At 38.3% G+C, this 13,315-nt stretch overlaps 1 protein-coding gene across 5 annotated transcripts in view; it reads left to right on the forward strand.

Moving 5' to 3' along the window:
- The window catches only part of RUNX1T1 (RUNX1 partner transcriptional co-repressor 1), a 114,669-nt gene that overhangs the window by 73,292 nt on the left and 28,062 nt on the right, over positions 1 to 13,315 (forward strand). For all 5 annotated transcript variants that reach the window (XM_066178947.1, XM_066178918.1, XM_066178929.1 and 2 more), the window contains 3 exons: positions 3,341 to 3,522; positions 11,431 to 11,681; positions 12,920 to 13,005. In XM_066178947.1, coding sequence (XP_066035044.1) covers positions 3,341 to 3,522; positions 11,431 to 11,681; positions 12,920 to 13,005 — 519 coding nt within the window. The remainder of the gene's footprint in view (positions 1 to 3,340; positions 3,523 to 11,430; positions 11,682 to 12,919; positions 13,006 to 13,315) is intronic.

Raw genomic sequence — 13,315 nt, forward strand, 5'->3', positions numbered from 1 at the left:
CAAACGCTACATTGCAGACAGAAGCCAATATTTGTGTTTCTGTAATAAAAATTCTGGGAAAGAAGCTACTCTTCACCATGTGTTTGTGCAGTGCCTCACGCCAGGAAGCCCTGATCTATTGCATATAATAAATAGACATTGAATTGCTTATCTTTCTACAGTTCTGGTTCAGAGGAAGATAAGATAATTCAACTGCAGAAACCTTTATTGGCCTTTTTGTGCATATTTTCTCTATTAATATCAAGCAGCATTTAATCTGTTAAATTTAGGGGTACATGGTGTACATGTTCAGTACTGCCAACACTGTTTTTCAATATATGTGCTGTGCATATTTGTTTTAAGCATCATTATAAATATGATTTGATAATTTTGAGTTACTCAGGCTCTCTGAACAAATTTGTTTTAATTTGAATCTTTATTTTTTAATACGTCTGTAATAACTTAATTTAAACTCACAATTATAAAAACATAAAAGCCTAATTTTATACTTTGTTCTAATAAAACCTTTTCAATTTAAATTATAATACTGAAATATTTCTGTTGATGATGGAGGAGGCTAAGATACTGCCAAAATCTTGAAGGATATAAGGCCCAATCCAAAACAAGAGTGGAGCTTGTTTCAGACACTGAAGTGTAAGAATTTAGGGTAATATAAGCTGGTAATGTCATGTTTGTTTGCAGTCAGTGTTTTTTCGGTTGAGAACTGGTTTGTATTTCTCACATGCAGAGGTGCAGGAGTCTCTCTACAGGTATCAGCAGCAACATGCTGCTGCTGCAGGTATAGAGAACTACCTTTGCCATCAGAGCACAACCTCTGCACAATCCTCTGTGTCCAAGGCCACGTTGGTTTCAGAGTCTCTATGAGTACACTTGAGTTGCCTTAGGAACCTCATCTCTCCCTGCGCACAATAGGGAGAATACTGATGTTTCGTTCTGCATTCAAAATTATTTCTCAATATCTTCCCAAAAACTAGTTCCTGTGTATCAGGGCCATGGTGACCAGAAGCCGTCTGCACACTTGACCTACCTATAGAGAGGTCCTGATTAATCTTCTCTCCTACAAACTAATTATTTATTAATATATGGTTTGATAAAGATTGTTCAGAATAATGTTTTGAGCAGATTGAAAATACTTGAGCTGAGCTATAAATTTGTAAATACTGCTGTTCTTGACTTCAAGTTAAGTATTTGTCCAAATATTACTTTGTGCTATTAAATGCACAGATAATAAGGCATGTCATAGTTTTCTATACTAACTTCTAAGAAATTAAGCAATTGAAAATATCCGTCTTTAATAAATGTATTAAAAGCCATACACGCTTGTTTTCTGCAAAGAAAATCTGTTCATTCTATTTAGATAAATTTATCTGCAAATGTTCATGTTTATGGTTGAAAGGCAAGAGTGAACATTTCTTTAGGAGAAGGTAAATAAGTAAAGCAGATCACAGTTTTTGCTGAACAGTTCAAAATTTGGTTATCTCTTGGAGTATCTAAGCATTAAAAAGGTCTTTTTTTTGTTTGTGATAGTGGATAAGGAACACAAATACGTTGTTTCTTCCTTCATTACTCACCTCCTAAATAGGGCTTTCACATTTCTACCTCACAGGCCTGCTGAGATGTGATGATACATCTTTTAAGTATGTACCACTAGTCAAATATTAGATCTGATTCCTTTATTTCTTCCAGATATTTATTTTTAAATATATGTGAACTTCTCCAACTATTTTCTGCCATGCAAGGCAGTTCAGGTGGTTGGGTGTCTTGAATTGTAGTCTGTATGAGCTTTTTAAAGAAACAGTGAAATTAAAACAAGCGAAAAACCCTGCTCACAACACAGTCAGTCAGTCAATCTCTCTAATAACCAAAAGAAAACAGATATTTGGTTCTTTCACAAAACAGTTCTGTTTGGTGTGAAAAAAAGTCCATATTCCACAACCAACTGTATTTCCATCCTAAGATGAATAACTGATAGCATTTTCTAATTTTTTCTCCACTGTTATAAGTTTAATATGTACTGACTATTCTGGCATTTTTTGTGACACAGTGGTTCTGCTCTTACAGTACAGCAACAGGTGCTGGAGCAGTTGCCATTGTTACTATGCTAACAAAGTAACTTACCAAGATCCTGGGCTCAAAACTTTTCAGAACATCTGGTTTTTGTTTGGTTCCTTGCACATTATTTTCAGAACTTTTTTGAATTCAGAAGTATTTCCCTGCTTAAAAAAGAAGGGTTTTTTGGTTTTGTTTGGGTTTGTTTTGTTTTTTTTTTTTTTTAAGTGGGAGTTATTCCAAAAGCAAAGGAAACTACTGAAGTTCTTTGTCTTATCTTTAGTTACTAAAAGAAAATTCTGAGGCAAAAAGTCATTGTGCAGTAGTGATGGAGCAAGAGAGGTCACGGCAAATGAGTTTATGGCACAAAAAATAATTAGGTAAAAACGAGTGGCCTTTCTTACTATCAATGTTGGCATGTGCTGTAAAGAAAGGAAGACGTTTTCCCAAGATATGTAACTATCTCTGCAGAGGGAAGGGACATACAGTTCCACCTCTTCTGGCAAAAAGTATGACAAAGTATGACCCAGCAGATGGCAAAATGTGCTGCTCAGAGATCAACGAGCATTTTCAGTTCTCTTTGTCTGAGTCCTGGTAATCTCCAGGCCATGACCCAAGTCCCAGTGGGGCCATGAAAGAACAGTAAGAAATCCTTGAAGCTACATCTGACTAGGTGAGGATTGTAGCCCTCCGGGTGATTAAATGAAGCTCTGGAATGTGAGATTTTCTTGTAATCTTTATCTTAATGTGTAACTGCAAGTGTAATGGGAAAGCTGAGGGCAATCCTATTCTCAATCCTGTTCTCCCCAAGGCCCTCAAAGGATGGTGACTGAGGCATCTTATGGAGTTGCAGATCCCCCGGTTTCAGACAACTTCTGAGTCCTAACTGCAGACTGAATGGGAAGCAAAGGATTGTCACTTGTTGAAAACAGCTGCTCCATAGGAGATCAGGTTTTAGATAGTAAAAAAGCAGAAGAAGTCAGCCAAGACAGTGCTTTTTCCCTCTTTAAAGGTGTGGCACTCAGACCTGGTTTTGTCACAGCATTTACTGTTTTCTCTTACATTTTTGGTAAACTCCCATCCTTCCATGCATATTTAGTACAGCTATAGCCACTTTTGGAGGCTGCCTGCTTTCAGGCAGCTAACCACAAACCTAGCTGGGAACAATGGCAACAGTTTCAACTAAAAGCAGGCTTTCCTCTGATTTCTGATATTTCTTTTTCATCTCTGTTGAAACTGCTTTTTCATCTCTGTTGAAGCTGCCCTCCTAACATGTGCTACACACTTGCAGGCCAATCTGCCCCTGCTGCAGCGGGAGCTGCTGCACTGCGCAAGGCTAGCCAAGCAGAACCCAGCCCAGTACCTCGCCCAGCACGAACAGCTGCTTCTGGATGCCAGCACCACCTCACCTGTTGACTCCTCAGAGCTGCTTCTCGATGTGAACGAAAACGGGAAGAGGCGAACTCCAGACAGGTGAGCACCACTGCACCTTTCGTACCCTGCCCAGAGTGTCTGTGGGCCCAGGATGCTGAGCTCCACCAGCACGGGGGGAGTGTGTGGCTGGGTGCTGGGGGGATACTCTGATGGTGCTCCCTGGGTGCCTTCAGGTCCAACCTGACCGTGAATGTTTCCAGAGATGGCGCATCCACCACCTCTCTGGGAAACCTGTGCCAGTGTTTTACTACCTTCCGTATTAAAAGTTTCTTCCTTATAACTAGTCTGAATCTACTCTCTTATTAGCTTAAAATCATTATCCCATGCCCTTTCATAACAGGCCCTGCTTAGGCATGTTGACATATTTACATGTATCTATAGAGAGCTACATACACGTATATATTTCTAAGTATATGAATATAATACATGCACATACTATTCAGTCACCTCAGGACACACTGTGGTCATATCAACACAGAAGTAATGGTCAGCCAGTCCTGTAGTACTTTGTGTGCAGTATTTCTGTCATGAAGTGACAAGCAGCAGATCATGCCCGCTCCATATGCAACTCCTTTGCTTCTGACGTTTTGTTGAACTCAACATTAAATGTGAGGAGAGTTGCTAGGCATTTATATTGGGAAGTACAAGGCAAACCTCAGAGCACTCTCAGGGCTTTGGCTCCTTCTGCTGTGCCATATTTCCGTATCCATACATGGAATATGCATATTTCTTTCAAATATGGATATTTCTTTCAGAGTGGAGAAACGTTCACTGAAATCTGTTTTGTTGTTGAGCTGAGGAGAGTCCATGCAGAAATGGGGCAAGTGAATGCATGCGTGTGAAGTACGGTAGCTTTAGGAGTATGGAACAGTTATTATTTTTTGGAATAAAATTCTTTGTTTAATGTTACAAGGAAATTACTCTTGTGGTTATTTACTTTTAACTGTCTTCCTATGCTAATGTTAGAAATTCAGCTGGCATTTACATTTTACCTTTGGGAAACTCAGGTATTATATTTTTCATTGATTTGTTTGCCATGGGTTTTATAGCGTGGAAAACTTTTATTGTTCAGTTCTGCCAAATACCACTGCCTGTATGCGAGAGGTATTCAAGTGTCCTAGTTATCCTTTAAATGAAAATGATTTGCAAAGTCAAGAAGCCTCGTAACTTTGTGCAGGTGACAATTTTGTGTTGGAACAGGCCTGAATGGCACAAAAATAAAGAGAAAACAAAGTCTGAAAACTCACAGTAAAACTTTAGACTTCTCATAGCCAGAAGTGAACAGTAAAATTTAAAGTCACATAGTCATTAGATAGAAAAAGATGTGAAAGTATTTGAAATTAGTTTGCCTGAGATTGTGTTTCAAAAAAATCATTATGGACCAGTGAGAAAATTAAGGTACAACCAGAAAAGCTTTTTTTATATGTAGCTACCCTCTTTTCACCAGTTTTTCCAGACAATTAGACCAAACCGAAGCAGCTATTGGGATTAACGCAAGCATGTTTCTGCACCCCAGAAAGATGATTAATTTTTGGACATTTTACATGTATCCTGTTACAATGTGCAATGAAATAACTTTTCCAAAGCTGAAATTCAGCACCTTGGGGCAGTTCTGCATATCCTCAGTCTTTGCAGAGTAGTGTACCAAAACATCTGTTAAAGAGGCCTCTTAATATCTTGTGAATAACTTAAATGTCAGCATGCTGTTGTGTCAGGAGCAGACACAACATTTTTCCTACAAGGAGATAGACACACATGAAATTATCTCATAAGCCAGCGAGGTATTGCTTGACAGAATAGAGGAGAAGAGGGATGTGCCTTTCTGACAGCCCTAACTCACGTTTTTTTCCTGTTAGTAGAGAGTAGTCTTACTCATATCTCCCATAAGGCCACAAAGAAAAAATGCAAAATAAAGTGTTTCCTTTGCCTTCCATCTTTAGCATTTGGAATAGTGCTCCCTCTCTTTGAGCCCCTGTTTGACAGTGTTGAATTTTGGTTATTTTGTAGTAAGTACGGTCTCACCTGCATTATTTTCAGTCCTGCTTGTGAAGGAGAAGATGGGTGATGCAGGTAGAGACCAGGACAAGAACTTTGTAATGGAAAGACCCTGTGTTGGCTTTGTAACAAAAAGAACGTAAGATTAGCACATAAAGGGACCAGCAGATCAGGAGAATATTGGATTTTAAAGTCAGCCTTCATCTTTTAATTAAAACTGAGATCCAGACCTACAGAGATTTGGGTATGGTTTATGAATTTTCTTCTCAGCATTTCCTTTTAGTTAAAATATGTAGGTGCTCTTGAAATTCTTAAGTCTCTGCTTGCGAAGTCAAGTGCCTTTGGCTTCACGGCTGAAGTCTCTCTTAGGCTGTGAACAACTTAAGGAGCCTTCAGCTCCTCCACAGGTAGTAATGCAGCTTTTGGGGTGAAGGGTAGACGGTTTAACTTCCATTATTGTGGGTAAGAGCCTGTGTTTGAATTCCTAGGATCCAGGGAGGGTGCAGTGTGAGGTGTCCCATTGGCCTGCACACTCGGAGGTATGGCAGCTTCTGTCTGTTGTAGCCTGAAATTCAGCTCCTTGGTTCTGGGGAAGTGGTGTTTCAGAAAAACTCATCCTTTCTTTTTGACTCTGCAACTATTTGCTGTAATGAAAAACGCTCACGTGAAAAGAGACCACCCAGTGCGCTCATTAGGATGGTACCTTGAGCTTAAAAAACAAGTTGGTTTTGTTGAAGGTCAAGCAACCCTGTCACTGGTTAGTCACATCTACTTCTCCATTGCCCATGACTGTAATAAAAGCTGTACAGAAAAATACATGTTGTAGTGTTGGCTGAGCCAAGTTCAGTCAGTTGTCTTGTGCACTCAAGAACATTTGTGCAACAGATTTAGTAAAAAGAACAAGATGCTTTTGGAAAGATTCTTAAATTTACTGAATTGGAGTCTGCATACATTTTAATGTGGATAATGTAAGTAAATCAACCACAAAAACCTGTCCTCAGAGGCAGAACATGCTTAGACTGAGTGAGTATTGAAACCAAATACTTGTCTGGCTTTATACTCATTACACTATTAATTGTTTTAACTGTTTACAGAGGAGCATGAGGAAACATCTGGAAATATATATACCTTTTGTTTAGAAATATAAGTAATTTTCAAATATACTATTAAAAATTCAGTAGAAGATATCAGACATATTTTAAGGGAAGGGTTTACTGTGATTTCATGGCTAGTAAATGAAAAACAAATTGTGCAAAGATCACGTCTTTCCAGGAGAACTAAATGCAGCTGAAGTAATTTTGATTAAAGATTTGTGTCTTACTGAAGTAAACTGTGGTATATTTTCACTTCCCAAGGTATATGATATAGATATATAGTTATACACAGGCATGCACTGTATATACTACAAGTTACGTATATACATACACAATTATATTTTTCATTTGGGCATGGGTAACTGCATACCATTGATTCCAGTAGAGGCAGAGTACAGTAGAGGATTAGGCAAAGAAAGTGGAACATGTGTTACATGTAACCACAGCTGCCTCATGATTTTTTGTTAAAGAAAGTCCACATACAGTAATTTTTCTGCTTATAATTTCAGAACCTTTTTTGCATATCCATTTTCCAATTCTGGTTATTTATCTGCATATCCAAGTCTACTGTATGTGAGGTTTTATAGAGCAATCTGACAGCCGAGCTTTGTGTTTTACTGAATGTTTTCTTGGTGCATATGGTCTGACACGGATGAGCAGCCACGGTGAGATTTTGGAGTCTATTAAACTAGCTCATTAAAAAGATCAATCTGTTTCTGTAATAACACTGGGAACCATCAGTCACTGCAAGAGAAGAAAACTGACACCTGAGGAGACAACACATTTTGGTAATTTGTTCATGACATGTCATGAACAAAGTGTTCACTGTATTTTGTTTACAAGTTTTGGAGTTTACATTCTACTGTAGTAGAGCAAAGGAACTTGGACCACAGTGAGTTTTTATTTTGGTGAATGAACGCTTAATTATAAATCACATGATTTTAAATGCATTAACAACTAAAAACTTGGTGCTAATTACTCATCCTTTGAGCTTGCTGGAAAGGGCTGATGGGATGTGAGCATGTCGTATAGTGACTCTACATTTATGACAGCGGCCTACAAAGTGGATGTAGGGTAACAAAAAATTCTGTTAGAATAACATTATTTTGAGTGAGAAGAAAACAAAAGTGGCCATGTCTATGTTGTGACTTTAGAAAGTGCTGCTGTGGTTGCAGTGCCCTTGGAACCCATGAAAAGAAATACATGTTGAAGGTACCTGGGCACCAGATCAGCTTTGATAAAACTGTTAGGTAAATCTTATTTGAGGAGGCTCCTCAGTATCTCAGTAAGGTGAAGGATGCTCACAGTTCTTACATCTGTGCTTCTTGTATGCCATGTGTAATTACGAGGAATTTTAAAAGAATTTTTGTAATATGAACTGATAGCAAGGCAGAAAAGTAATCTTTTCTGTAACGCAGTATTATAAACAGCTACTTTATCCCAGCAAAGCAATATCATTTGTTTGATTCGTCAAACCTTTATTGGTGGAAGTCAGTTTAAATCAAAGCATCTTGCACAAATCATAGACGAACAGCTTTGTCTCGTTCTTGTAAGCTGACTTTAGTGTTCTTTGAAATTCGTGTAATACTCTTGATCAGGTGAAACCCAATTTTCCTAGCCAAGGCAGTTTTGCACGCTCAGATTTTCTACCCAGCAAATTATCCCTGAATTGCAATAATTTAAAACTGAAATCACAACCTGCAAACAACTTAAATTCTATTAAATGGGTGCAGGCTAAAAAGTAGTGTCTATTTTGCTGTCTTTAATCTGAGTAAATCATGGCTTCAAGTAAAATAATCCCTTGTGTGTTTATAGCTGAAGGAGTCCATCTTTGTCATATTACCAATTTTCCAAACAACTGTGTTGATTTATAGGCACATCAAGGAAAATGTGGCCATCAGGAGTAAGAAAAGAAGTGTCAGCTGTGTTTCCTACACGTTCACTGTTATTTCCTCTCTACAGCTTGTTGTTGCTTTGCAAAATCAGATGAAAGCAGATTAAAATTGTGGTGGTGTTATATTTGGAACTACTATTCACATGGATGTGCCAGGTACTGGGAAACAGGAGTGCTTCCTCAGGCACCTGGGAAAATGCTGTTGCCCCAGGGAGGTGAGACCTAAAAGAATGAGTAATTCTGAGATCAGAAGCAGACTAGTAGGTCAAATTCAGAGCATCTGAATTATGAGCCTCAGTACCTGGTCTTTTATCACTATATTGAGTGTATTCAGTAAATCTGGCAGCAATTCCTGTTCTGATGAGGTTTTCTAGGTTGTTACCTTTTTATATACTTTTATGTGATCAGAAACATTAAATGAGTTTATGCGCAGCCTCATTCTGGTATTCTGGTAAGTTGCGTATTTGGTCAGTGCAGAAAATAAAACAACAAATTGTAGAATTAAATTTTTACACCCAGAAAAGACATGACAGCCATTACCCAGCATAATAGCAAAAACATCACTTCAGTAAATATGTTTTCAACAATAATGTTAGTTTCTGTGTTAGTCAGAGTTCAGTGGATATGCTGGTGTGTTTTCCAAACCAAAGAAGTGCATTCCAGTTAAGTACAAAGCATTATTAAAAATCACAGAAATACCTGTACATTAAGGTGCAAATACATACATTTGTATGAAATTATACATTTTTAACATCAAGCTGTAGTGCAGAAAAGGAAAACTGGATTCCCACTTGTCCCAGTTTTATGCCTGTACTTTTCCTACACTAAATGATCAAAAATCAATGAGTTATTGTTTGCTGTTTCTGACTTTTACTCATTCAAGTTAGAGAACATTCTAACTAAAGGACTTAGGTGAATTATTAGTTTACCTTGTACAGACAGGAAAATCCATTTCTTTTGCTTGCACAATATTTTGACAACTGAAAGATTGGCACGTTGAGTTTGAGGAAATACCTGCAATGAAAACACACACCAGCAAGTAAATACAAACTTGTCTTGAAGAGCTGTCAGAAACATCTCCACCCATTGGGAGTTATTGCAAGCAGTTACATCATGCCAAAAGTAATAAAAAAATATATGATGGACCTCAGGTTTTCTTGATTGAGAGTTTTCACATCCGTGCTGCATTTCTTTTGGAACAAGGTACATGGTCCACTTTAGCAAAGTATATCTTTTATATCTGCCCCAAATTAGAATAGGCGTCCTGCTGTTCTGGTGGAAGATTTGTCCCTTTTTGCCAAGTTACAGTCTGGTAATATACACATATACCTGCAGCTTCTCTGCCATTAGTAATTTTGGTGAGGTCTCCGAGAAATTGCTTCATTCCTTCTGAAAACAATGCAGCCCATTTCTTACTAGTTACAAGATCTTAGTTTGATTCTCTCTCTCAGAGGATTTTGGCAATGATTTGGTTTAATCCTTCCTCTCATTGGCAGTAAATGGGAACCTGTTAAGGGGTGACAATTAATAAACTGAGTGTTTCCCCACAGACAGTCCCTCGAGGGTGGTTGATTGGTTTCTGAGGGAAGGCTTGTTGTACAGGGCGGTTGGTTTTAACAGCAGGCAAACAATAAAATTCCCTCAAATTTACCTTTCTGTCAAAGTGTCAAAAAATTGTTATTACTAGGAATGGTACATTATACCACCCATTTCTTCCAGAGGATAAAGTTCTTTTATAAAAATGCTGGAATATATCAGCAGTTTATAAAGGTTTTTGGAGCGAGGAATGAAATCTCAGTTTTCAGTATTTATATCTAATTAACTTTCTGATCAAAGCTAATATTTTGTAGGGTTTTTTTTATTCACATGGTTAAAAAAAAACCAAACCATATTTCGTGGAAATTAAACTTCCCCGAAAGGGTTGTGAACCTGTTGAAGTAACTTTTTTTATTGTTTTGGGGTGGGTTTTATTTTTTGTTGTTGGTGGTTTTTTTGGGGGGGTTGTTTTTGGTTGGTTGGTTTTTGTTTGCTTGTGTGGATAATGGCTACATTATCTGTGCCTTTGTTTCTTTTTCTTCTTAAAATAAAATATATTTTATTTTAATGGAGAAATAGTTCAGGGTCAGTTCAAGGTACTCAGGCACAGGTGTCAAGTAGAGATTTCTTTGGAAATAGCTGATTACAAATTGAATTAAAGAGTAACTAGAACATAAAAACCCCTGTTCTTCTCCTCAGTAGCTCTTCCAAGTTGCCTGAGCATAAAACCCCTGTCTAAGAGTGATGGAGTGGGAAATCCTGAACATTACTGAGGACTTGAGTCTAACCAAGTCTTCCTGCAAAATTAATGACAGTCACAGAACATTTGACTGGAATAGCCCTGATGGTGCAAAAATCTCTGATGGATGCATTTTTCGTGATTTAGAGTCAATTCTTCCCAAAGTCTCTGAGTGACACTGATCTTGATGGGAGTTCATGGCAAGCTGAGCTTCAGCACACTGGCATGCACTGCTAGACTTTCTGGTATACTCTTGCCAAAAAAAAACCAAACTTGAACTGCAGATTTCTCCTAATCATCATAAGCTGTAGCACTAGTGAAAATAGGAATTTCTTGGTCACTAGCTTTGTGTATCAGCTGATGGTTTCACCTCTGCAATTGCATGTGTGTCCACCCTGTCAGTCTTTGGTCTCAGCGAAGGCTGCTTGCTCTCCAGCCCCTCATTAAGTGGCTCTGTGAGAAGGCTCAGCCCGCTAGTATTTCTCAAGTTACAGGGATGATTAGACAAGGTGAATGAGCCCTTTGTATGTTTCCAGTCAGCAGTGTTATGAAATATTCTGCAACACCACACATTTGGAGCAAAGTGGAAGAACAAACTTCAGTTCCTGAACCTGCTTGTGTAGGTGGGGGTGCATGTTCCCAAGCTCTATTCACTAAGTGAATTAAAGTTCCTTTGCTTTGTTTTTCAGAACCAAAGAAAATGGCTTTGACAGAGAGCCTTTGCACTCAGAGCATCCAAGCAAGCGGCCCTGCACTATTAGCCCAGGCCAGCGGTACAGTCCAAATAATGGCTTATCTTATCAGCCCAATGGTCTGCCTCATCCCACCCCACCTCCACCTCAGCATTATCGTTTGGATGATATGGCCATTGCCCACCACTACAGGGACTCATACAGACACCCCAATCACAGGGACCTCAGGGACAGAAACAGACCTATGGGTAAGGCACGTTGATTTTCTGCATTGTTTTTTTAGGTTTCTGTTTCCCTTATAACTCGATTTTGTGAACAGGATCTTTTTACCTGCTGCCTTTATAGCTGTTTGTCCATCCAGCTGCTTCTAGTGGCCTTATTTCAGATCTGTATTTATAAAAGTGGATTGAATTGTGTCTCTAAGTAAGAGGGTCAGAAGTGGGAGGAACCTGTGTTTTCAGAGCTGCATGGGTGACATGGACTCTCAGGTGTATGGGAGGCAAGGATAGGTAGAGCCTTTTATTTTTTCTTCTAATGTCAGATTTGTGATGATAGCAACTTTAGTATAGCTTGATTTCAGCTTGGAGCAGAAGAAAGTTGTTATTTTTCAGGGAAGTGTTTTGTGTGTGACATCTCCAGAGTGGATGGGGATGCCTGCGGAGGATGTGAACAGCAGAAGTGCCAGCCACACCCCGCACAGCATGGTTTGGTTTAATGGGATGCCTCATGCTCTTGGATTTTGCTTCACATCTGCACTTACTGTTCTTCCTTGTTTTAAACAAATCTTCAGTAAAAGAGGAACACTTACAAATATCCAGCATCTGTATAGAGGAGGCTAAACAAAGAACAAGTGTTGGTTCCCCTTGAGTGTTGATAATAAATACTGGCTTGGTTGTATCATGTTGTCAGCTGCTCTGATATATGTGCTACATTTTAACCACATGTTGTTTAAACATCTGTGAAGGGATGAACCCTTAATGATGCTCTGTTGACATGGTAGTAATTACTGTATTTAGTGAAATAACACTGAGTTTATATTAATATTTTTTCAAGTCTCTGAAGTACAACTAGTATTATATGCACTGAGTTACCAAATAATTGCCTTGCTGACTTCAAGTAGTGCAAATGAAAATTTATATATTGTATTATGTTATATTTATATATATAATAATTGTACATAGTCAGAAAGAGCTATGTCCATTTTTGAAAAGTCATTTTGCAACCTACAGAACTTACAGAATTGAAGATAATAAATTGGACAAAACAGTAGCATCTTGTGTGGGGAAAAGTACTAAAGAGAACTTAGGGCAAAGTTTAAAGAAGCCTTTTTTTTTTTTTTTCCTTTTTTTTTGGTGGTGGCATTCCTGATGCTAGAACAGGTAATATATGATGGTTTTGTCGATAGGCTCTTTTTTCTTTTGCCTTTTTTTTTTCCTCCCATAGAGGACTTCCAACATTGTAAACATAATTTGCTCCTCTTTGGCAGGGTTGCATGGCACACGTCAAGAAGAAATGATTGATCATAGGCTAACAGACAGAGAATGGGCAGAAGAGTGGAAACATCTTGACCATGTAAGGGCTAAATATCCATTTATGTGTAATTGTCTGAACAGAGGCCTTCTAAGATAGGAATTTAAAATTTTTATTTAAAAACCTATCTGAATTCCAGGACAAGTTTTGAAAGCTTTGCTGATTAAATCAGAGGGCTTGATGTTCCCTATTAAGCCTTATCAGGCCTTGCTGAAAGTGTCTCCTGCATTATCCTACTTATTACAGTCTGCCAAAAGAGGAACGGACTTTCTCTATAAGCTCTGGATCTGGGGATTGGATTTGTTCCTGAATTTGTTAGCTCTTGTAAAATTTGTAGGCATCAATTCTAGAC

This window comes from Chamaea fasciata, unplaced genomic scaffold (assembly GCF_029207755.1).
Source record: "Chamaea fasciata isolate MVZ Bird 193981 ecotype frontalis unplaced genomic scaffold, bChaFas1.0.hap1 SCAF_1, whole genome shotgun sequence".
NCBI lineage: Eukaryota > Metazoa > Chordata > Aves > Passeriformes > Sylviidae > Chamaea > Chamaea fasciata.